This window comes from Pelodiscus sinensis, chromosome 13 (assembly GCF_052426305.1).
Source record: "Pelodiscus sinensis isolate ZL-2025 chromosome 13, ASM5242630v1, whole genome shotgun sequence".
In the NCBI taxonomy this organism is placed as follows: domain Eukaryota; kingdom Metazoa; phylum Chordata; order Testudines; family Trionychidae; genus Pelodiscus; species Pelodiscus sinensis.
The window spans coordinates 48511709-48532235 of NC_143064.1; the positions used below are offsets into that span (position 1 = coordinate 48511709).

General features: G+C 68.0%; 1 protein-coding gene across 6 annotated transcripts in view; it reads left to right on the forward strand.

The window, feature by feature from the left end:
* The first annotated feature begins 2083 nt into the window (after positions 1-2083).
* Positions 2084-20527, forward strand: part of SHROOM4 (shroom family member 4) — a 34730-nt gene continuing 16286 nt past the window's right edge. The window contains exons 1-2 of one of the 6 annotated variants that reach the window (XM_089781700.1): positions 2084-2377; positions 15382-15533. In XM_089781700.1, the coding sequence (XP_089637826.1) occupies positions 2099-2377; positions 15382-15533 (431 nt within the window). In that variant the 5' untranslated portion in view covers positions 2084-2098. Of the gene's footprint in view, positions 2469-12504; positions 14366-15381; positions 15534-18333; positions 19353-20527 lie in introns of those variants that run through there. The other 5 variants (XM_075941277.2, XM_075941278.2, XM_075941281.2 and 2 more) reach the window with 5 other exon arrangements.

The window sequence follows — 20527 nt, forward strand, 5'->3', positions numbered from 1 at the left end:
CAGCTGGGACACGTGCACGCGGGACGCTGGCTCGGGGCCACGCGGGGACCCTGCTGTTGCAAAACCCTGCGGGTGGCCAGGCTGACAGCTGGGACTGCCTGCGGGTGAGTCATTACTTGCATTCCAGTAACCCTTAGACCAGAGCCCAACCAGGCGAGGGCTCCCTGGGAGGCCCTGCAGACACATCAGGAGCAATCCTGGCCCCTCCGAGTCAAGGGCGAAACTCGGCTGGGGGCCAGGATGTCATGGCTGGCCAGAGACAGGCGCTGCCCTGCAGTGTTTGCAAGCCCCTGGGACAGAGGGTGTGATGCACCCAAGCCCGTAAGGACTGAGCTGCTTCCCAGGGGTGGCCCCGGCAGAGGCCGTGCTGGTACGGAAATTGGTTTTCCAGCACGTCCCTGCAGGGATCCCTATAGCCACACACCCCCATCGCCACGGGGTACACACAGCACTGGGCAAACCTGGGCAGGGTTCTCTGGGAACCTGCCCCAGGCCTCTAACTGGGGAGCGGGCTCTCTCCTGGAGCTGCGACAGGCCTGGGGACTGGGCACCGGGGCTGTTCAGGCCCATGCACAAGGTCCCATGCTCACTTACACACATATGGCCTGCAGTGCACACACACAGGCATGCCGACCCACATGCCTCAGTGCGAAGGAGGAGCACACATGCCCAGCTACATATAGCCACATGCATACTGAAATGCACGAGGCCTTGCACTCGCACACAGGGATGCTCAAGGCACACAGGTATGCACACAGCTTTGCACTCGCACACAGGGATGCACGTGGCCTTGCACTAGTACACAGGAATGCAGCCAGCTTTGCACTCGCACACAGGGATGCACGCGGCCTTGCATTCGCACACAGGAATGCAGCCAGCTTTGCACTCGCACACAGGGATGCACGTGGCCTTGCACTAGTACACAGGAATGCAGCCAGCTTTGCACTCGCACACAGGGATGCACGCGGCCTTGCACTCGCACACAGGAATGCAGCCAGCTTTGCACTCGCACACAGGGATGCATGTGGCCTTGCACTCGCACACAGGGATGCACGTGGCCTTGCACTAGTACACAGGAATGCAGCCAGCTTTGCACTCGCACACAGGGATGCACGCGGCCTTGCACTCGCACACAGGAATGCAGCCAGCTTTGCACTCGCACACAGGGATGCATGTGGCCTTGCACTTGCACACAGGGATGCACGTGGCCTTGCACTAGTACACAGGAATGCAGCCAGCTTTGCACTCGCACACAGGGATGCACGCGGCCTTGCACTCGCACACAGGAATGCAGCCAGCTTTGCACTCGCACACAGGGATGCACGTGGCCTTGCACTCCCACACAGGAATGCAGCCAGCTTTGCACTCGCACACAGGGATGCACGTGGTCTTGCACTAGTACACAGGAATGCAGCCAGCTTTGCACTCGCACACAGGGATGCACATGGCCTTGCACTAGTACACAGGAAGGCAGCCAGCTTTGCACTCGCACACAGGGATGCACGCGGCCTTGCACTCGCACACAGGAATGCAGCCAGCTTTGCACTCGCACACAGGGATGCATGTGGCCTTGCACTCGCACACAGGAATGCAGCCAGCTTTGCACTCGCACACAGGGATGCACGTGGCCTTGCACTAGTACACAGGAATGCAGCCAGCTTTGCACTCGCACACAGGGATGCACGCGGCCTTGCACTAGTACACAGGAATGCAGCCAGCTTTGCACTCGCACACAGGGATGCACGTGGCCTTGCACTAGTACACAGGAATGCAGCCAGCTTTGCACTCGCACACAGGGATGCACGTGGCCTTGCACTAGTACACAGGAAGGCAGCCAGCTTTGCACTCGCACACAGGGATGCACGTGGCCTTGCACTAGTACACAGGAAGGCAGCCAGCTTTGCACTCGCACACAGGGATGCACGTGGCCTTGCACTAGTACACAGGAATGCAGCCAGCTTTGCACTCGCACACAGGGATGCACGTGGCCTTGCACTAGTACACAGGAAGGCAGCCAGCTTTGCACTCGCACACAGGGATGCACGTGGCCTTGCACTAGTACACAGGAAGGCAGCCAGCTTTGCACTCGCACACAGAGATGCCCACGTGTGCTCAAGCGCCCTGTGTAAATACACATCCAGGCCTCCCCCCGCCCCCCGCAAGCCGAGCGTGTAACAATGAGGCCGGGCGGCCCCGCGCCCCACCCCTGCCGCGCCTCATTGGCCGGCCCCCGGGCTGCCCCGGCCCCCGCCTCCGTCACGCTGCTGGCTGCTCCGTGTCATTTCCTCCTAGTGCCGCGGGAGCCTGCCCCGCCGGCCGGGGATGGGGCCATGGAGCCGGCCGAGGGGCGCCCCGAGAGCCGCCTGGTCTCCTTCCAGTACGTGCACGTGCAGCTGCAGGGGGGCGCGCCCTGGGGCTTCACCCTCAAGGGGGGGCTGGAGCACGGGGAGCCCCTCATCGTCTCCAAGGTAAGGGCGCGGCGCGGCCGGCAGGGGGCGCCCTGAGCCCGAAGGCGCCGGCGGGGCCGAGCCGAGCCGAGCCGGGCCGGGCCCGCTGGAAACTTTTGTCCGAGTGCGGAGAAGCGGCTCCGGCGCCAAGCCCGGCGGGTCCCTGCGGGGCCGGGAGCGGGAGCGGGGCTGAGCCGGGGGGGGGTCCCTGCGGGGCCGGGAGCGGGGCCGAGCGGGGGGGGGGTGTCCGAGCCGGGGGGGGGTCCCTGCGGGGCCGGGAGCGGGGCCGAGCGGGGGGGGGGTGTCCGAGCCGGGGGGGGGTCCCTGCGGGGCCGGGAGCGGGGCCGAGCGGGGGGGGTGTCCGAGCCGGGGGGGGGTCCCTGCGGGGCCGGGAGCGGGGCCGAGCGGGGGGGTCTGAGCCGGGGGGAGGTTCCTGCGGGGCTGGGAGCGGGGGGGTCTGAGCCGGGGGGAGGTTCCTGCGGGGCTGGGAGCGGGGGGGTCTGAGCCGGGGGGAGGTTCCTGCGGGGCTGGGAGCGGGGGGGTCTGAGCGGGGGGGGGGGGGTCCCTGCGGGGCCGGGAGCGGGGCCGAGCGGGGGGGGTCCCTGCGGGGCCGGGAGCGGGGCCGAGCGGGGGGGGGGGGGGGTCCCTGCGGGGCCGGGAGCGGGGCCAAGCGGGGGGGGGTCCCTGCGGGGCCGGGAGCGGGGGGCCGAGCGGGGGGGGGTCCCTGCGGGGCTGGGAGCGGGGGGCCGAGCGGGGGGGGTCCCTGCGGGGCCGGAAGCGGGGCCGAGCGGGGGGGGGGTCCTTGTGGGGCCGGGAGTAGAGGGCTCAGGGGGGCCCTTGGGGCAGAAGGGAGCCGGGCGGCCCCGGGCCGGGCTTTGGGGGGCGCTGGGTGCAGCTGTGCAGGGAGCAGGGCTCTGGACTGACCCCCTCGTGCCAGGGCACAGAGGTGGGTGCCCAGGGGGCAGCGCACGGGGGATGGGGGCTGCTCCGCCCGGGGAGTGAGGGACTCCTCTGGGGCTTTGCCCTGGGGTACGGGGCCTCTGGCCAGTGGGTGCTTGAGGCTGAGCTGCCTTATCCGCACTCTCTTCCCTCTGGGTCTGGAGCCCGAGGCTCTGTCCCCCCCCCCCTCTTGTGGCTCCTCCTCTCCAGGCGCCTCAACTCTGGGTCTGGGAAAGCCGCTGGGGGGGGCTGACAATCCGCCCTGTGAGCTCCTGGCGCTGCAGCCGGAGGGCGAACACCCCTGGGCTGCGCAGACGGGGACTGCAGCGGGGGGCGGGGGATTCCACCCCCGAGCACTGGCCTGGGCTCTGCTGGAAGTTTGCCCACCGCTGCTGCTGCCCATCATGCCACAAGGAGGTTGGCAAATTGCAAAGGGGTCAGAGAAGAGCCACAGAATGGCCCAAGGATAGAGAACCTGCCTTGTGGCTGGAAGCTGGAGGAGCTGCCTGCCTCGGAAGGATGGTGGACTAAGGGCTCTTGGGCCCAGGCAAGGACGGTCTTGTAGGGTACAGTGGCAGGAGGCTGGAGAAATCCGGCCTTGTGATGAGGTGCAGGGTCTTAGGCCAGCGTAATTCACCAGGCATGGTGGCTTTTCTGTCACTGGCAAGTTTGAATCCAGGCCAGCTGTGTCCTTGGGCAATTTGCTCTAGGTAATGTTGGGGGGTTCTCTGGCCATTTGACCCATGGTTCGTGACCAGAGAGGTCTCCCCTCTCCCTCTGTCCCAGCCAGCTGTCTCGGGGGCGTGGAACTGACCAGCAGCTTGTGAACCTCACTGTACATGTAGCAAAGCGGTGAGCCTCTGCAGAGGCAGCGTGGCTGCCTGCAGGCTCAGGAAAACGGCACAGGAGCAGTTGTGCTCAGCTCACACGTGCCATGGGATATTGGCAGCCACACTAGGGATGTTAAGTCCCGTATTAAATGTTAACCGGTTAAACTCTATGTGTAACTGTTAACCAGTCTGCGGTGTAGCATGGGGTCGGGCTGGGGCAGCTGGGCAGGGCTCGCTACACGGCGCTCCATGCGGGGGTGGCCTGGCCGGTTACTGGAGAGCCTCATCTGGCAAGGGAAGGCTTACTGGTTAACCGGTTACCCATTCACACCCCTCGACCAGCTTTGTTGTGTGTGCTCTCAATGCGAGTTCGACTTTAGGACTCTGGCTGGGAGGTGCCTCGCCATTTGTTCCATGCGCCTGCAGTGAGATCCGAGTGGAAACTTATGTAAAGGGTGCTGAAAGGGAGGTTAAATAAACCCTGGCTGTTGGAGCTGCGGCCACATGACTCTTAATTCCCATTCAGGGCTGGGCTGGCTCCCCCCGTGCAGTGGAAATAGCCTAAACCTGCTACTCACCGTTCCAGCTGGCTGCCACCCGCGCTTGCCTCGTTGCTAGTTAAAACGCACCGGGGGGCAGCGCAGGCAGGCAGGCTGTGCGGCGCCCGGGGGCCTGAAAGGAGCAGGGAGCGTGTCGGGGAGCAGGGAGGCGGGTGGGCGTTCGGGAGGGAAGGTTGAGAGCAGAAGGGCAGGAAAGGCGAGAGAGGCTGATCTGGGAGCCCTGGCGTGAATGCCCGGCTGCCTGCTGAGCCGGAGAGGGTGGCGGGAGCCGGACGCGCACACGCGTCTGGAGGGTGAAATCCCCAAGGAGGCTGGGTGACTGGTCTGGGCTAGGAGGAGGGGCTAGGGAAGTCAGATCCCCGTTAACTGGTTAAACGATTGAAGGGGGGTGGGCCGGGGGCCGGAGCAGCCCTGCCTGTGAGATGCCTGGGCTGGCCATGGACAGGCTGCTCAGGCCGCTGGCCCGTTAAGGGTGATTCTTACGGCGGATGTGAAGGACTAGTTGACTCTTGGATTAGCAAATGCTTATTGGACAGTCGACAGGCTAGTTGACTAGTCCCCCCCCCCCCGCTGCCTGCTGGTGTGGAGAAAGTGAATAAGGAAAAGCTACGTACTTGTTCCCATAATATAAGAACTAGGGGCCACCAATTGAAACTAATGGGCAGCAGGCTTAAAACAAATAAAAGGAAGCTCTTCTTCACACAGCGCACAGTCAACCTGTGGAACTCCTCGCCTAAGGAGGTTTAAGCAAGGGCTAGAACAGGGTTTAAAAGAGAGCTAGATAATAAATTGATGGAGGTTCAGTCCATTAATGGCTGTTAGGAGGAATGGTGTCCCTGGTCTCTGTCTGTCAGAGGGTGGAGATGGGTGGCAGGAGAGAGGTGGCTTGATCATTCCCTGTCCTGTTCACTCCCTCTGAGGCTCTGGCATTGGCCACTGTCTGCAGACAGGACACTGGGCTGGATGGACCTTGGGTCTGACCCAGTCTGGCCGCTCTTAACAGAGGCAGCAGGGGGGCGGGAGAAGAGGGGGGATCAGAGGCAGCGGGGGGGCGGGAGAAGAGAGGATCAGAGGCAGCGGGGGGGCAGGAGAAGAGGGGGGATCAGAGGCAGTGGGGGGCGGGAGAAGAGGGGATCAGAGGCAGTGGGGGGGTGGGAGAAGAGGGGGGATCAGAGGCAGCGGGGGGCGGGAGAAGGGGGGGATCAGAGGCAGCGGGGGGGCGGGAGAAGGGGGGGATCAGAGGCAGCGGGGGGGCAGGAGAAGAGGGAGGATCAGAGGCAGCGGGGGGGCGGGAGAAGAGGGGGGATCACAGGCAGCGGGGGGGCGGGAGAAGAGGGGGGATCAGAGGCAGCGGGGGGGGCGGGAGAAGAGGGGGGATCAGAGGCAGCGGGGGGGGCGGGAGAAGAGGGGGGATCAGAGGCAGCGGGGGGGCGGGAGAAGAGGGGGGATCAGAGGCAGCGGGGGGGGCGGGAAAAGGGGGGGGATCAGAGGCAGTGGGGGGCGGGAGAAGAGGGGGGATCAGAGGCAGCGGGGGGGCGGGAGAAGAGGGAGGATCAGAGGCAGCGGGGGGGCGGGAGAAGAGGGGGGGGATCAGAGGCAGCGGGGGGGCGGGAGAAGAGGGGGGGGATCAGAGGCAGCGGGGGGGCGGGAGAAGAGGGGGGATCAGAGGCAGCGGGGGGGGCGGGAGAAGAGGGGGGATCAGAGGCAGCGGGGGGGCGGGAGAAGAGGGGGGATCAGAGGCAGCGGGGGGGGCGGGAGAAGAGGGGGGATCAGAGGCAGCGGGAGGGCGGGAGAAGAGGGGGGATCAGAGGCAGCGGGGGGCGGGAGAAGAGGGGGGATCAGAGGCAGCGGGGGGGCGGGAGAAGAGGGGGGATCAGAGGCAGCGGGGGGGGCGGGAGAAGAGGGGGGATCAGAGGCAGCGGGGGGGCGGGAGAAGAGGGGGGATCAGAGGCAGCGGGGGGCGGGAGAAGTGGGGGGCCGTTCAAAGCGGCAGTTCCCTGCCGACTTCGGGCTTCGTGGCTTTTGCCTTTGAAGCGTGGCGCAGCCCTGGGGCGAATGTGCGGAGGCGCCCTGGGGGCTAAGTGCCCGACTATTCCCTCAGTCAGTTACCCGACACGTCCCCCCTCGGGGCGCTGGGCCGGCAGAGCCCGACAGGGGAGCGGCTTGGCTGGGTGGCGGGAACATGCTGCCTGGGGAGGTCAGTTCGGCCGTGGCCTGGGGCGAACCCTTGTCATGCCCCGGCTCTGGCTGCCAGCGTTGCCCCCCCACTCCGGGCAGGGCGGGAGAGTGCCTGGTGCTGCGCTCCTGGGCCTCGCGCCCCCGGAAATGTGGGTGGGGCCCCGTGGGCGGGGGTGGGGCCAGGGCCCATGTGCTGAACATCAAACCTCTAGCTCGGAGCTGGCTGCGCTGGGTGGGAGCTGCCCTCGTGGGCTGGGGCCGGGCCTGGGCTGTGCCCGCTGCAGGGGCGGGGAGGGCTGCGTGGCTGGCGTAGTGCAGGGGCCGGGTGAGCCCCGCTGGCTGCGGTTCTGCCAGGCGTCCCTCCCCCGCCAGCTCCCTGGAGCCGGGTGTGGCGGCGCGTCGGGGCCCCCACCCTGCACCCCGTAGCAGCGAGAGGAGACTCCGCAGCCAGTGGAACGGGGGGTTGGTGCTTCCCCGGGTACAGCCCAGCGCAGACGGGATGTGGCCATAGGGCGTCAGGGGCTGGCGGCTCTAGAGCCCTGGGGGCAGGGTGCCCGGGCCCCTCAATTCCCAGCGCTCTGCTCAGCCTGCTCTCTCCGTGTCATCCCAGCCAAGAATGCCCAGCTCCCAGGCCCTGCCCCCAGCCAGGTGGCTGCTCCGCCGCCCTCCCTTTGTCTCTCCCCTGGCAAGAGCCTTGTTCCCTGCCCAGGCTGGGCCGGGGTGTCTGGGCCAATCCGCACGGGGTGAGTCCGTGGGAATCCCACAGCGCAGGGCCCCGGGTCACAGAGCAGACACCCCCCCAGTCACACTGGGCTTTGGGGGTCTGAGCAGCGGGCAGGCTGGGGCCCTCCCTTGGGTGCCGCCCTGGCTCTGCAGGCCCTGGTGGTGCGGGCAGCATGGTGCTGGGGTTCCTGAGACTCCCAGAATCCCAAGGGGGCCTGTGGGTTGGGCTGGGGGAATCGCCTGCCGCTCCGGGGGGTCCGTGCCCTTGGCATAGGCCTGTGGGCACCTGGCGGCAGCCGGGAAGTGTGCAAGTTTCTCCTGGTCCTGCCGGGCTGACCCTTCTCCCTGGGCTCCCCGGGCAGGGTGGTGGGGACCTGGCGGGGCTGGCAGCCGAGGGGGAGGGCAGCTCGGCTGTGGGTCGCGCCGCAGTGGCAGGCGGCTGCTCGTGCTCCTGGGGGGGGACGCCGGCACTGCTCCTCCGTCCCGCGGCGCCTGGCCCTCCTCCCGCCCCCCATGCCGCCGCGTGGCCTGGAGGGGGCTGCGGGCAGCCGGGCCAGCGTCATGTCCCCTGTGCCGGCTGGGTGGGCGGGATCGGCCTTGGCCGCCCCAGGAACCTCTCCCAGCTGCCTGGCCTCCAGCTCCACTTCCCTCCTCTTGCTGGGAACGACGGGGGGGGGGGTGGAAGGTGTGTGCATGGCCCTGGCCCAATTCAGCACCCGCTGTGGCCTGGGCACGGCCGGGCAGCTCCCCGGGGCCACCCCCAGGGCCCGCTGGCTCGTTCGGGGGCAGCTCTGAGCTAGGTGGGGTCCCTGGCTGCCAGAGCAGGGTGCATCCTCCTGTCCCCCCCAGTCTGCTGCTGTGGGCTGGGCTGGTGGCTGGCCCGGGCCCTTGGCCCTGTGGCAGTGGGCAGTGCACGGGGCTGCTCCCTCTGGGGCAGCTGCTGCCGATGGCCCTGCACAGTCGGCCACTTGCGCTGGTGATTCTCCTTGGAAGCCCAGTGGGACACGGTCCCTGAGTCCTGCCTCGGGTCGGGAGGGGCAACCGGTCGGCAGCACCCACCCGGCAGCCTGCCCACGGGCCAGTCCTGCCACTGGGCTCAGCAGGGAGCGGGGAGCCACGTGTGCCTGGCCGGGCTCCGTCTCTGACTGGCTGTGGGAGCCTGGGCAAAGTGCACCGTCAGTCTGGGCCTCAGTTTCCCCTTTGTGCAGTGGAGGGGGAGATACCCGGCTGCCTGGTGGGTGGGGGCTAGTCCAGGTGGCAGGAGATGCCGGATGGGGCAGAATCGACTGACTCTAGTTTCACACGTGTGTCTTCCCCAGGGACTTGCTTCGTGGCTCCAGCACACCCGAGCGGGGGCTGCCGATGGCATGGCAGGCTATCAACTTGGGAGGGGCAGGGATGCTGGGCCTGGTTCTGTGTTGGCCGGCAGGACAGGGCGGGCAACAGGGGATGCCACCATGCACCAGTTGGCCCAGGCTTGGTCTGCTGTGAGCGAGCGACGTGAGCCCTGGGGCAGGGCCCTGGTGCTGGCCTGGCTAGGGCTGGAGCAAGGTGCAGGCTGTGCAGTGCAGCGGGGCAGCCGGGCGGGGCTCTGGGGGAGGCCAGGGCCCGAGGGGAGCTGGCTGCAGCCCCTGGCCTTGGGGAGGTGAGTAAGCAGGTACCCACATGCCCAGAAGGGGCAGCACACGGAGCCCAGCTGGGCTCCCGCTCATGGCACCCAGGGCTCTGTGGGCCAGCGTGGGCAGCTGATCTCGGGTCAGGCGGGTGCCCATGGGGCTCTGGGGCCAAAGGGCTCAGCAGTGGGGGACGGACAGCCCCAGGCCTGCCTGCTCCAGGGGGTCCAGCAGCCCCAGCCAGTGCTCTGGGCCGGTTCGGGGGGGACCTGTCTCCGCTTGCCATGCTCCCTGAGGGTTGGTCCTGCACCCCGCAGTGCCCAGAGCTGAGGGGCGGGTCAGCTGGCCGGCCTGATGGGAAGCGAGAAGGACCCAGGCGTCTGAGTCCAGGCCCGGTCTGGCTGCGTGTCCGCCTGGCGGGCTCCTGCTCTCGGCCCCTCTGTGGGCACTGGCACCCCACACCCACAGCTGGCGGGAGTCGGGGAGCAGGGGCCAAAGGCTGCTCCGGCGGGGTGTGCCGCTTTCCTGGCTCCCAGCCAGCTGCACATGCGGCCCCGGGACCCCTTTGCTGCCATTTCCCCATGTGGAGCTGGGGGGCGGGAGGCCAGGATCCCACGGGTGGGGGGCAAATTCTCTCAGGCCAGGCGCATCCCTCGCTGGTGAGCAGGGCATGAGCCCCGGTGGGGGTGGGGGTGAAAGAGCCCTGGAGGGAGCAGCTTCCTGTTGGCACTCGGAGCAGGGGGTGTGTCTCTGCCTGCCCTGTGCCCAGGCCTGGCCCGGCGACTGCGCCCGCACTCCTGCCCGCCAGAGCCAGGCTCAGACGGCCTCCCACCAGCAGCCACTAGGCTGGGCAGTGCGGGGGCACGGAGCCTCTGAGCTGCCCACATGCAGCAGCCTGCCTGCCGCCGGGCGCACCTCGGCCCCTCCGGGCACCTCGGCCTCTCCGAGCGCCTCGGCCCCTGTGCCTGCCGCCGGGCGCACCTCGGCCCCTCCGGGCACCTCGGCCCCTGTGCCTGCCACCGGGCGCACCTCGGCCTCTCCGGGCACCTCGGCCCCTGTGCCTGCCGCTGGGCGCACCTCAGCCCCTCCGGGCACCTCAGCCCCTCTAGGCACCTTGGCCTCTCCGAGCACCTCGGCCTCTGTGCCTGCCGCCGGGCGCCTCGGCCCCTCCGGGCGCCTCGGCCCCTCCGGGCGCCTCGGTCTCTCCGGGCGCCTCGGCCCCTCCGGGCACTTCGGTCTCTCCGGGCGCCTCGGCCCCTCCGGGCACCTCGGTCTCTCCGGGCGCCTCGGCCCCTGTGCCTGCTGCCGGGCACCCCTCGGTCTCTCCGGGCGCCTCGGTCTCTCCGGGCGCCTCGGTCTCTCCGGGCACCTGGAGGCAGCTCCCTGGCCAGCAACCTGAGTTGGGTTCCTACAGAGCAAGTGGCTGGAGCCCTCCGGCCTGCAGAGGGGCTCCCACAGAGCAGGGGGCCCACAGCGCGGTGGCCGGAGCCCCTGCCTCGGGGCCTCTGAGCCGTAGTGGGGGGCTCTACACCCTCGTGGCCCTGGCTCACTCTGTCGGGCAGTCACTGGTGGCTGTGTGGGCTGTGGGTGACCCCTACTGGCCGGTGTCTGTAAGCGCTGCCCAGCGCAGGGGTGGGGCGGGGCGGGTCTCTGCAGACAGGCTCATAGGCCATGGCCTAGCACAGTGATTCCCGACTTTTTTCCCATGGAGGAACCCCTAAAATAACCGTTCCTATCCCAAGGAGCCCCTACCTATGAGAACGTTTGCTGGCCAGCGGGGAGCACGGTTCAATTCCTGCTACGTTATCGTCAGGAGAATGTATCTGTGAAGAGCTGTTCTGTCGTCAGCTTCCATTGTGAGACGACAATTCTGTATTCCACGATTTCTCGCGGAGCCCCTGCCCATGTTCTGCGGCACCCGGGGCTCCACGGGACCTGCTTGGCAAACGCTGGCCTGGCAACTTCTCACCTGGCCAGGGGAAGGGGTGTGGCTGCCTGGGGAGAGTGAGTGGCCCAGGGCCGAGGGGGGGTGTGATGGCATGTGGGGTTCCCCCGACACTGCACCCCTATAGCAGCAAGAACAGGTTCTGCCGGCCGGTAGAACAGGGGGGTTTCTTGCTCCTCCAGGGTACAGCCCAGCACAGACGTGGTGCGTCTACAGGAGTCAGGGCCAGGATGCCCCAGCCCCCTTGAGATGGGTCCCTGGGCCCCTAGATTCCAGCCCCCTCCTCAGACTGGTTCCTTCATGATTCCAGCCCCAGACTGCGCCCTCCCCCAACACTCACTTCCTGGTTCCCTCGCTGCCTCCGCTCGTCCCGCGGGCTGGGTCTTTGTCTTCCCGACTTAGGCAGCCCCGCTGGGCCGTGCTCACAGCCAGAGGCCAGTAGGGGTCGCCCACAGCCCCAGCACCGCGACCAGCGAGGTGCTGACACCACATCCCAAGGTGGGTGTCAGTGGGAATCGCACCCCCCAGCGCAGGGGGACCCGGCACAGAGCAGACCCCCCCCCACGCCACGGGCCAGTCCTGGCTGGGCCAACACGAGGAGAAGAGACCAGGCTGAGTGCGGGGGGATCGGGGCCCGTGTCCCCGCCCCAAGGGCTCTGAGGCTGCCTGCCCCCTTCTCCTATGTCCACAGGGCACCCGGGCTGGGCTGTCTCGGAGCAGCACTGACCCCTCTGGCGCAGACCCATCCTGCTGCGGACGGGGGGCAGGGGCGGGGGTCCCCGATGTGCTGTCATAGCTGCCCCCAGGGCAGGCTGTCTGGGTGGAGCTTGACCTGTTACCCTGCCAGCTCTGTGGCTCAGCAGGGGAGGGCAGCACCTGGGGCCTGATGCTGGTGCTGGCACCTCTCGCCATGTGGCACGCAGATCCTGGGCCTGCCCCTCCCCCCCCGGCTCTGAGAGCCCTCCCTGGCCAGCCGCTGGCTGGGATCGGCAGCGGGACGGAGATGGCAGGAGTCTGGCGCTGGGAGCCGAAGTTCTCTTCTGTCCCAGGTCCCTGCCCTGCCTTGCGTGGCCTGGACCAGGACTTGGGGCGCAGGCTGCCTTGCTGAGCTCCATCAGGGAGCGCCAGGGAGCCCGCTGGGTTCTGGGGGGCTGCTGGGTTCTGGGGGCCGTGGGGGGCAGCTGGGTTGTTGTGGCCGTGGGGGGGTGATGTGCTGTGGGGACCATGGGGGGCTGCCATGCTCTAACTGCTTGGCTGTGGGGTCCCCATGGGGGGCTGGCAGGAGCAGTGAGGAGGGGCTGTGCCCCCCAGTCCGTTGGCAGCCATGGAGGGGAGGGTGTGGGGCAGGGTCCCCGGGGGCACATGCTCTGTGGGGTTGCCTTGGCCTGGCTCATCCTTCAGCCTGTTCCAGGGCACTCGGCTCCAGCCCAGGTTCCTTGCAGCTTGTGCAGAGCTGGGCCCAGGGCAGAGCCCGCAGCAGCACTCCCGTGGCCGTGGCCCCTCCCGGCAGGGCTCAGGCAGCTGCCCAGCGGGAGCGGGGCCAGCCGGCCCGTCAGCCAGGGAGGGATTTGCAGCCTCAGCCACATCCTGTCTGGGGCAGGGCCTGGCCTGGCGAGGGGGCCGGCTCGCTGTGGCCCAGAGCCTGGCGTGGGAGTGGCTGGGAGCTCCCACCCCTGTTTGTGCCCTGGTGCTGGGGGCTCGTGGGCAGCGCTGGCCCTTGGGGCGTCCCTGCCGTGCCAGTGGGTGCCAGCCTGCCTGCTCTGGGGCTGCCGTCCACGCTGTGGCCCCGAGCATGGGGCTGTCCCTGCTGTTGCTGGGGGGGAGGGGACGTTCTGCTCCTGGATCGGGCGAGGGCTCCTCCTGGCCAAAGCAGGCTGGACCGGTTGGAGGTCCCGGGCAGGCCAGGGGAGCATGGGGCTAGGGGTCCAGGGGAGGGCCCGCTCTACTCAGGGAGGCAAGGAAAGCCGAGCAGGGCCCTGAACTCTGGACTCTTTCTGTGGCCAGGCAAGCGCTGCCCCTTTTGTGCCTCAGTTTCCCCTTGCAGCAGTGGTGCTGTGCCTGCCTAGGGTGCTTTATGCCCCTGAAGTGCGGGCGCTGCCCCTGACCCTAACCCGTCCTCCTGCACGAGCACAGTGCTGGGGCGAGGGGCCAGCTGCTCTTAGCACAGGCAGGGTCTCGGTCTCCCCACTCCAGCTCTGGGCTCCATGCTCGGGCGCCTGCCTGCCCCTCTGTGCAGGTCCATGCCACTGGCCCTGGGGGACCCACGTTCCTTTGCCCGGTTCCTGGCCAGGCGCCCCGGGCAGTCTCCTCTGCAGCTCTCGCCCCGCCATGCCCTGGGCCAGGGAGATGGGGCCTGTCTGCCAGGCACATGTAGCCAGTGGCCCCTCTGTGAAGAGGGGCAGCACCGGGGCCCACCTGTGCCAGCCTGGGGGGCTCTGCTCAGCAGCTGCTTCCCTACCTGGCCAGGAGCCAGGCCCCGTCCGTGCCCCCCCCCTTGGCCAGTGAGGGGGGCTGAGCCAGGCCCCGTCCGTGCCACCTCCCCCCCAACCAGGGAGCAGGGCTGTGGGGCCGAGCCAGGCCCCGTCCGTGCCCCCCCTGCCCCCTGGGCCCGTGAGCAGGGCTGTGGGGCCGAGCCAGGCCCCGTCCGTGCCCCCCCGGGCCCGTGAGCAGGGCTGTGGGGCCGAGCCAGGCCCCGTCCGTGCTCCCCCTGCTCCCCTGGGCCCGCGAGCAGGGCTGTGGGGCCAAGCCAGGCCCCGTCCGTGCCCCCCCGGGCCCGCGAGCAGGGGTGTGGGGCCGAGCCAGGCTGGCCAGTCCCGGAGCTGGAATGCCCCGTGGCCCGAGCCCTGCGTCCCACGCCTGCCTGGGCTGACACAGGCCGGGCGGCCGGAGCCTGGACACTGGGCTGGTGTTTCGGCGGCACAATGGGCCCTTGTGCGCCCGTCGGCGGCAGGGAATCTGCGGGGAGAGCGGGAGACATTTTTCGGCTGCGAGAGGCATGTGACCAGGGCGGGGGAGGGCGGCTCTGAGCCTCCGCCCAGCCTGGCCCGTCCGGGGGGCAGCGGGGCCCCTGGGGCGTTGCGGCTGCCCCGGGATCCGAGCCGAGAGCAGCCAGCGGGCCCCTCCGCGAGCGGTACGAGTCCCGGCCGGGGGGCTGGCGTTGCTGGGGGGTTCCCAGGCAGGGGCCCGGTTGCCTCTGAGGAGGGGCGTTGATGGCCCCTCTCTGCAGCTCAGGGAGCAGCGCTGCTGGTGCCCGAGAGCGGGGCCCCCCGGTGGGGCCAGTCCAGCAGGGAGGGGGAAGCCCTGGGGGCCAGGGGGGCACAGCAGGGGATTGCACGGCAGCGGGGTGGGGAAGGGCCGACGAGGCCGGAGCGTGGATGCCGCCTGCCGTGCTGTGGGCTGGGCCGTGCCCCCTGTGGGGTAGCGTGTGGGCGGTGCCGCCGGCGTCCCCCGCAGATCCAGCGGAGGGGGAGACCGTGCTGGCGGTGCCAGGCCCTGGGGGCCGTCCTGGGGCAGACCTGCCCTGCCCTGGTCCCTTGGCCGAGCGGTCAGCACTAGGTGGGGCAGGAGCTGATCCCTGGCCGGGGACTCCAGGCACCCCCTGGCTCCTCCAGCATTTGCTGGAATCCAGCTGTGCCAGTGGGTGGCGCACGGCAGTAGGGCCCAGAGGGCAGTGCCCGAGGGAGGATGGGTGCCTGGTACCATGGTGAGGGGCACGGGGCAGTGCCTAGCTGTTCAGGGCGGTGCCCCGGGATGGCATGTTGTGGCCCAGGCTGCCAGTAGCCACATTGGGGACGAGGGTTTGGAGGGGCGCTGGCAACGTTCTGCCAACTTTTCCCCCCATGTGCGGAATACATTTTGTTATGTGCACAGAGGCACGGGGACCCTGCAGCCCTACGGATGGGGGCTGGCATTGGGAGGTCTTCCTGCCCTGACCCCCCAATGACTGCCCAGCCCCCCCAGGATTTGCATCGCCTCAACGGGCCTGGTGCATCCCAAGCCCTGCCACGTGGCCCAGCTCGCCCACTGTGCAGTGCACCCTGTGTCCCACGAGATCTCTGCCAGTGGCAGCCGGGCGGGGCGCCGGGGCAAGGCAGAGGCGCTGGGCTGCCCGTCGGTCTGACGCTGGCTGTCTTGGCTCTGCGCTAGGTGGAGGATGGAGGCAAGGCGGCCCTGTCCCGCAAGATGCGGCCCGGGGACGAGCTGGTGAACATTAACGGCACGCCGCTGTACGGCTCCCGGCAGGAGGCGCTGGTGCTCATCAAGGGCTCCTACCGCACGCTGAAGATGATTGTCAGGAGGTAGGGGGGTGTCTGGCTGTGTCTGCGTGAGCGTCTGTGTGTGTCTGCGTGAGCGCGTCTGTGTGTGTCTGCGTGAGCGCGTCTGTGTGTGTCTGCGCGTGTCTGTGCGTGTGTCTGCATGCACGCGTGTGCATCCCTTTGTCACTGAACATGTGTCTGTGTGCGTGCGTGTGTGTGTCTGCGTGCGTGTGTGTGTGTCTGCGTGAGCGCGTCTGTGTGTCTGCGTGCGTGCATGCCTCTGTCATTGCGCACATGTCTGTGTGTGTGTGTGTCTGCGTGCATGCGTGTGCATGCCTCTGCGCGTGTCTGTGCGTGTGTGTCTGCATGCACGCGTGTGCATCCCTTTGTCACTGAACATGTGTCTTTGTGTGTGTGTGTGTGTGTCTGCGTGAGCGCATCTGTGCGCGTGTACGTCTGCGTGCGTGTGCATGTCTCTGTGCATGCATGTCTGCATGCATGCGTGTGCATCCCTTTGTCACTGAACATGTGTCTTTGTGTGTGTCTGAGTGCGTGTGCATGCCTCTGTGTGTGTGTGTCTGTGTGTGCGTGTTTGTGTCTGCGTGTGCATGTGTGCATGCCTCTATCACTGCGCACATGTCTGTGTGTACGTGTGTGTTTGCGTGCGTGTGCATGCCTCTGTGCACGTGTCTGTGTCTGTGCGTGCATGTCTGCATGCACACGTGTGCATCTCTTTGTCATTGAACATGTGTCTTTGTGTGTGTGTCTGCATGCGTTCATACCTCTGTCATTACACACGTGTCTGTGTGTGTACGTGTGTGTGTCTGCGTGGGTGCGTGTGCATGCCTCTGTGCATGCATCTGTGTGCATGTTTGTGTCTGTGTGCATGCCTCTATCGCTGCGCACATGTCTGTGTGTGTGTCTGCGTGCATGCGTGTGCATGTCTGTCACTGGGCGCGTCTGTATGTCTGTACGTGTGTGTCTGCATGCGCGCATGTGCATGTCTGTCACTGTGCGCGTGTCTGTGAGTCTGTACGCATGTCTGCGCGTGTGCATGTCCCTGTCACTGCGCGCATGTCTCTGTGTCTGTACGCGTGTGTGCCTGCGCGCACGCGTGTGCATGTCCCTGTCACTGCGCGTGTCTGTGAGTCTGTACGCGTGTATGTCTGCATGCACGCATGTGCATGTCTGTCACTGCACGTGTCTGTGTGTCTGTACGCGTGTCTGCGTGCACGCGTGTGCATGTCTCTGTCACTGCGCGTGTCTGTACGCGTGTGTGTGCGTGTGCGCGTCTCTGTCACTGCGCATGTCTGTACGCGTGTGTCTGTGTGTGCATGTGCGTGTCTGTCACTGCACGCGTCTGTACACGTGTGTCTGCGTGTGTGTCTGCGTGTGTGCGTGTCTCTGTCACTGCGCGTGTCTGTACACGTGTGTCTGCGTGTGTGTCTGTGTGTGTGCGTGTGCATCTCTCACTGCGCGTGTCTGTACGCGTGTGTCTGTGCGTGTGCATGTCTGTCTCTGCGCGTGTCTGTGTGTCTGTACGCGTGTGCGTGCGTGCGCGTGTGCATGTCTGTCACTGCGCGTCTGTACGCGTGTGTCTGCGTGTGTGCGTGCGCGTGTGCATGTCTCTGTCACTGCGCGCGTGTGTGTGTGTGCGTGTGCATGTCTGTCACTGCGCGTGTCTGTACGCGTGTGTCTGCGTGTGTGCGTGTGCGCGTCTCTCACTGCGCGTGTCTGTACGCGTGTGTCTGCGTGTGTGCGTGTGCATGTCTCTGTCACTGAGCGTGTGTCTGCGTGTGTGCGTGTGCGAGTCTCTGTCACTGTGCGTGTCTACGCGCGCGTGTGTGTGTCTGCGTGTGTGCATGTGCATGTCTCTGTCACTGAGCGTGTGTCTGCGTGTGTGCGTGTGCATGTCTCTGTCACTGCGCGTGTCTGTACGCGTGTGTGCGTGTGCGCGTCTCTGTCACTGCGCATGTCTGTACGCGTGTCTGTGTGTGCGTGTGCATGTCTGTCACTGCACGCGTCTGTACGCGTGTCTGTGTGTGCGTGTGCATGTCTGTCACTGCACGCGTCTGTACGCGTGTGTCTGCGTGTGTGTCTGCGTGTGTGCACGTCTCTGTCACTGCGCGTGTCTGCACACGTGTGTCTGCGTGTGTGTCTGCGTGTGTGCGTGTGCATGTCTGTCACTGCGCATGTCTGTACACATGTGTCTGTGTGTGTGCCTGTGCGTGTGCATGTCTGTCACTGCACGCGTCTGTACACGTGTGTCTGCGTGTGTCTGAGTGTGTGCGCGTCTCTGTCACTGCGCATGTCTGTACACGTGTGTCTGCGTGTGTGTCTGCGTGTGTGCGTGTGCATGTCTCTCACTGCGCGTGTCTGTACACGTGTGTCTGCGTGTGTGTCTGCGTGTGTGCGTGTGCATGTCTCTCACTGCGCGTGTCTGTACGCGTGTGTGTGCGTGTGCATGTCTGTCACTGCGTGTGTGTCTGTGTGTCTGTACGCGTGTGTCTGCGTGTGTGCGTGTGCATGTCTCTGTCACTGCACGCGTCCATGTGTCTGAGCGCGTGTCTGCGTGTGAATTGTCCTGGCGCCAGCCCTGCTGTGTTCCAGGCCCTGGGGGAGGGCGCCACCATGTGGTCAGAGGGGGAAGTTGCAGGAGGGTCCAGCTGGCAGCATGGAGGCCCCCCCCCCCCCCCGGGACCCCAGAGCGGAGGGGATACCCCAGGCCTGGTGCTCTGCCTAGAGGCAGGGCTGGGGCTGGGGCCCAGGAGACGCCCCTGCTCCTGGCTCTGGGCCCTGGCTCCGCAGGATTCCCCCCCCCCCCCCCCCCCCCGCCAGGCCTGGGGAGCCGGAGGCTGGGGGCGAGCGCTGCCGGAGCCGCGGCTGCCCTCTGGTGCCTGGAATGTGTCTGCTTCCTGCAGGAGCCAGGGCCTGGGGGCAGGGAGACGGCCCAGGCCTGGCGTGGGGCCCGTGGCAGGGACGGCTCCGCCTGAGCCCCCCCCACCCCCCACCGGCGCTGTGTCTGGGCTGGCTCCCATGGGGAGGGTGCGGGGGGTCCCGGGGCCCCTGGCTCTCTGTGAGCCAGACGGGCTCCGTGATGGGCCTGGCTCGGCCCCAGAGCCCAGCCCTCGCTCCCTCGCTCTCTGCCGGGGGTGCTCCCGTGGGGCGGGGGAGCCCGGCTTGAGCTGAGCTGGTGGTTTCCTGCTCAGGGGTCTCGTGGTTTGCAGCCCCCAGCCAGGACTCCCCAACCCCCGCCCGAGTCTGCGCGGCCCGGAGCCGGCTGGAGATCCCCAGTGACCTCCCGGTTCCCGGCTTCCCACGCCTTCCTGCGGCCGGGCTGGGGAGGGCGGCCCAGCTGCGGGGGCAGGAAAGCGGCTGGTTGCCATCAGCCCCAGACCCGGCCGGGTCCCACAGCCCAGGGCAGGCGCCGGGGAGGCATCGGCAAAGAGCCGAGCCGGAGACCCCAGGGCCAGGACGCGCCCTGGTCCCCCGCCCAGCTCGGCCAAGGGGGCGCCCCCTTCCCCAGGGCACCAGTGACAGGACCTGCATCCCCAGCCCGGGGCAGCCGGGGACCGGCGGGGGCCTGCTGCTCCCGTGGGCTGGTGGCTGCTTGCGGAGCCAGGAAGCCCTGAGATCTGTCCAGCCCTGGCCGGCGCCCTCCCATGTGGCTGCCAGTTCCTGGCTGTCCGGAGCGTTATCTCCCCTGAACATCACTTCCGTGCTGCCTTCCTGGCTGCTGCGGCGCCGGGAGCCATTGGCCACTGGGCCCGGGGGTGGGGCTCTCCCCCGGCACAGGCTCCCGAGCGCACTGGGACGGGGCAGCCGTGCTCACCCAGCCCGGCTCTCTCTGGGCTCCCCATGGTGAGTAGGGGCCCTGGGCTGGGGGGCTCCTGGCTGCCCTGGGGGGTGCCAGGCCCAGTGGGAGGGGAGGGGGCCCTGCTGCGCGGCTCGTCTCGCTGGAGGGGGTGATGCCTGCCAGATCCGTGGGCGTTGCCCAGGTCCCCTGGCATCTGCCCCTCGGCCCCAGCGCTGCCCACCCCGTGGGGTTCAGGGGCCCTGCTTAGCGCCCCCACGGAGCGTCCGCCTCCTGGGACTCCCATGCCAAGCACCCGGCCCTGCCGGTGCCCCTCAGCCCCTGCCAGCCCCTCCGGTGCCCTGACCCCCAGGCCCTGCTAACTGCCCTGTTTCGCCAGAGCCCAGCCCTGCCTCCCACAGCAAGGCCTCTGGGATCGCGGCTGGCCCCCGAGGGCAGTGCCAGGGCAGTGCCAGGTGCCAGAGGGGCTGTGCTCCGTGCCAGTGAACGGGGCGGGTCAGGGCCCAGCCCCTGCACTGCGGCTAGGTCCTGTGGGCGCGGTGCCCTCCCCCCGAGCCAGGGCTGAGATGCTGGGCTCCTGTCCCCTGGGGCACTAAGTCCCCGGAGCACTGGAAGGCCCTGCCGTGCCCATTGCCCGGTGCCCTGCCCCCGCCCCGGCTCTGGAGCCAGGGGGCCACTGGGTCGGAGCGCTCTCGGGCAGGCTGCGGGGAGGCTACAGTGGGGCCGCGAGGGGCTGGGCACCGCCCCGACGAGCTTCATCTCTGGCTGCGCCTGACCAGTCCCCTGGGGTCAGGACACCCCGAGAACTGGGCTCCCTGGCTCCAGCTCGTTGCCCGGCTGGGGGACGCCCGAGCCTGGCCGCTGGGCTTCCCGGGCGTCTCCAGCCCGCCATGGGGGGCCTGCTGGGGACACGTCTCTCCGCAGGGCCGCCCCCTGCGCCCACAAGCCCTGGCGTTACCGCTGTGCTATCGGCGCCGGCCACCGCACGGCTCACCCGGCGCTGGCTGCCTCCCGCCCCCCGCCCGAGAGCCTTGGTGCCAGGCCCAGCCGGCAGAGGGCCAAGGGGCGGCCCAGAGCGGGCTCCCATGCCCCACGCGCTGGTGGCCTCGTCCGCCTGGCGGAACGTGCCCAGGTGCCAGCGGCTCCCCCTTGGCTGAGGGGCGGGATGGGGCAGGTGCCCCGGTGTCTCTCTGTCCTGCTCAGGGCGCCTCCCTGCGGGCCG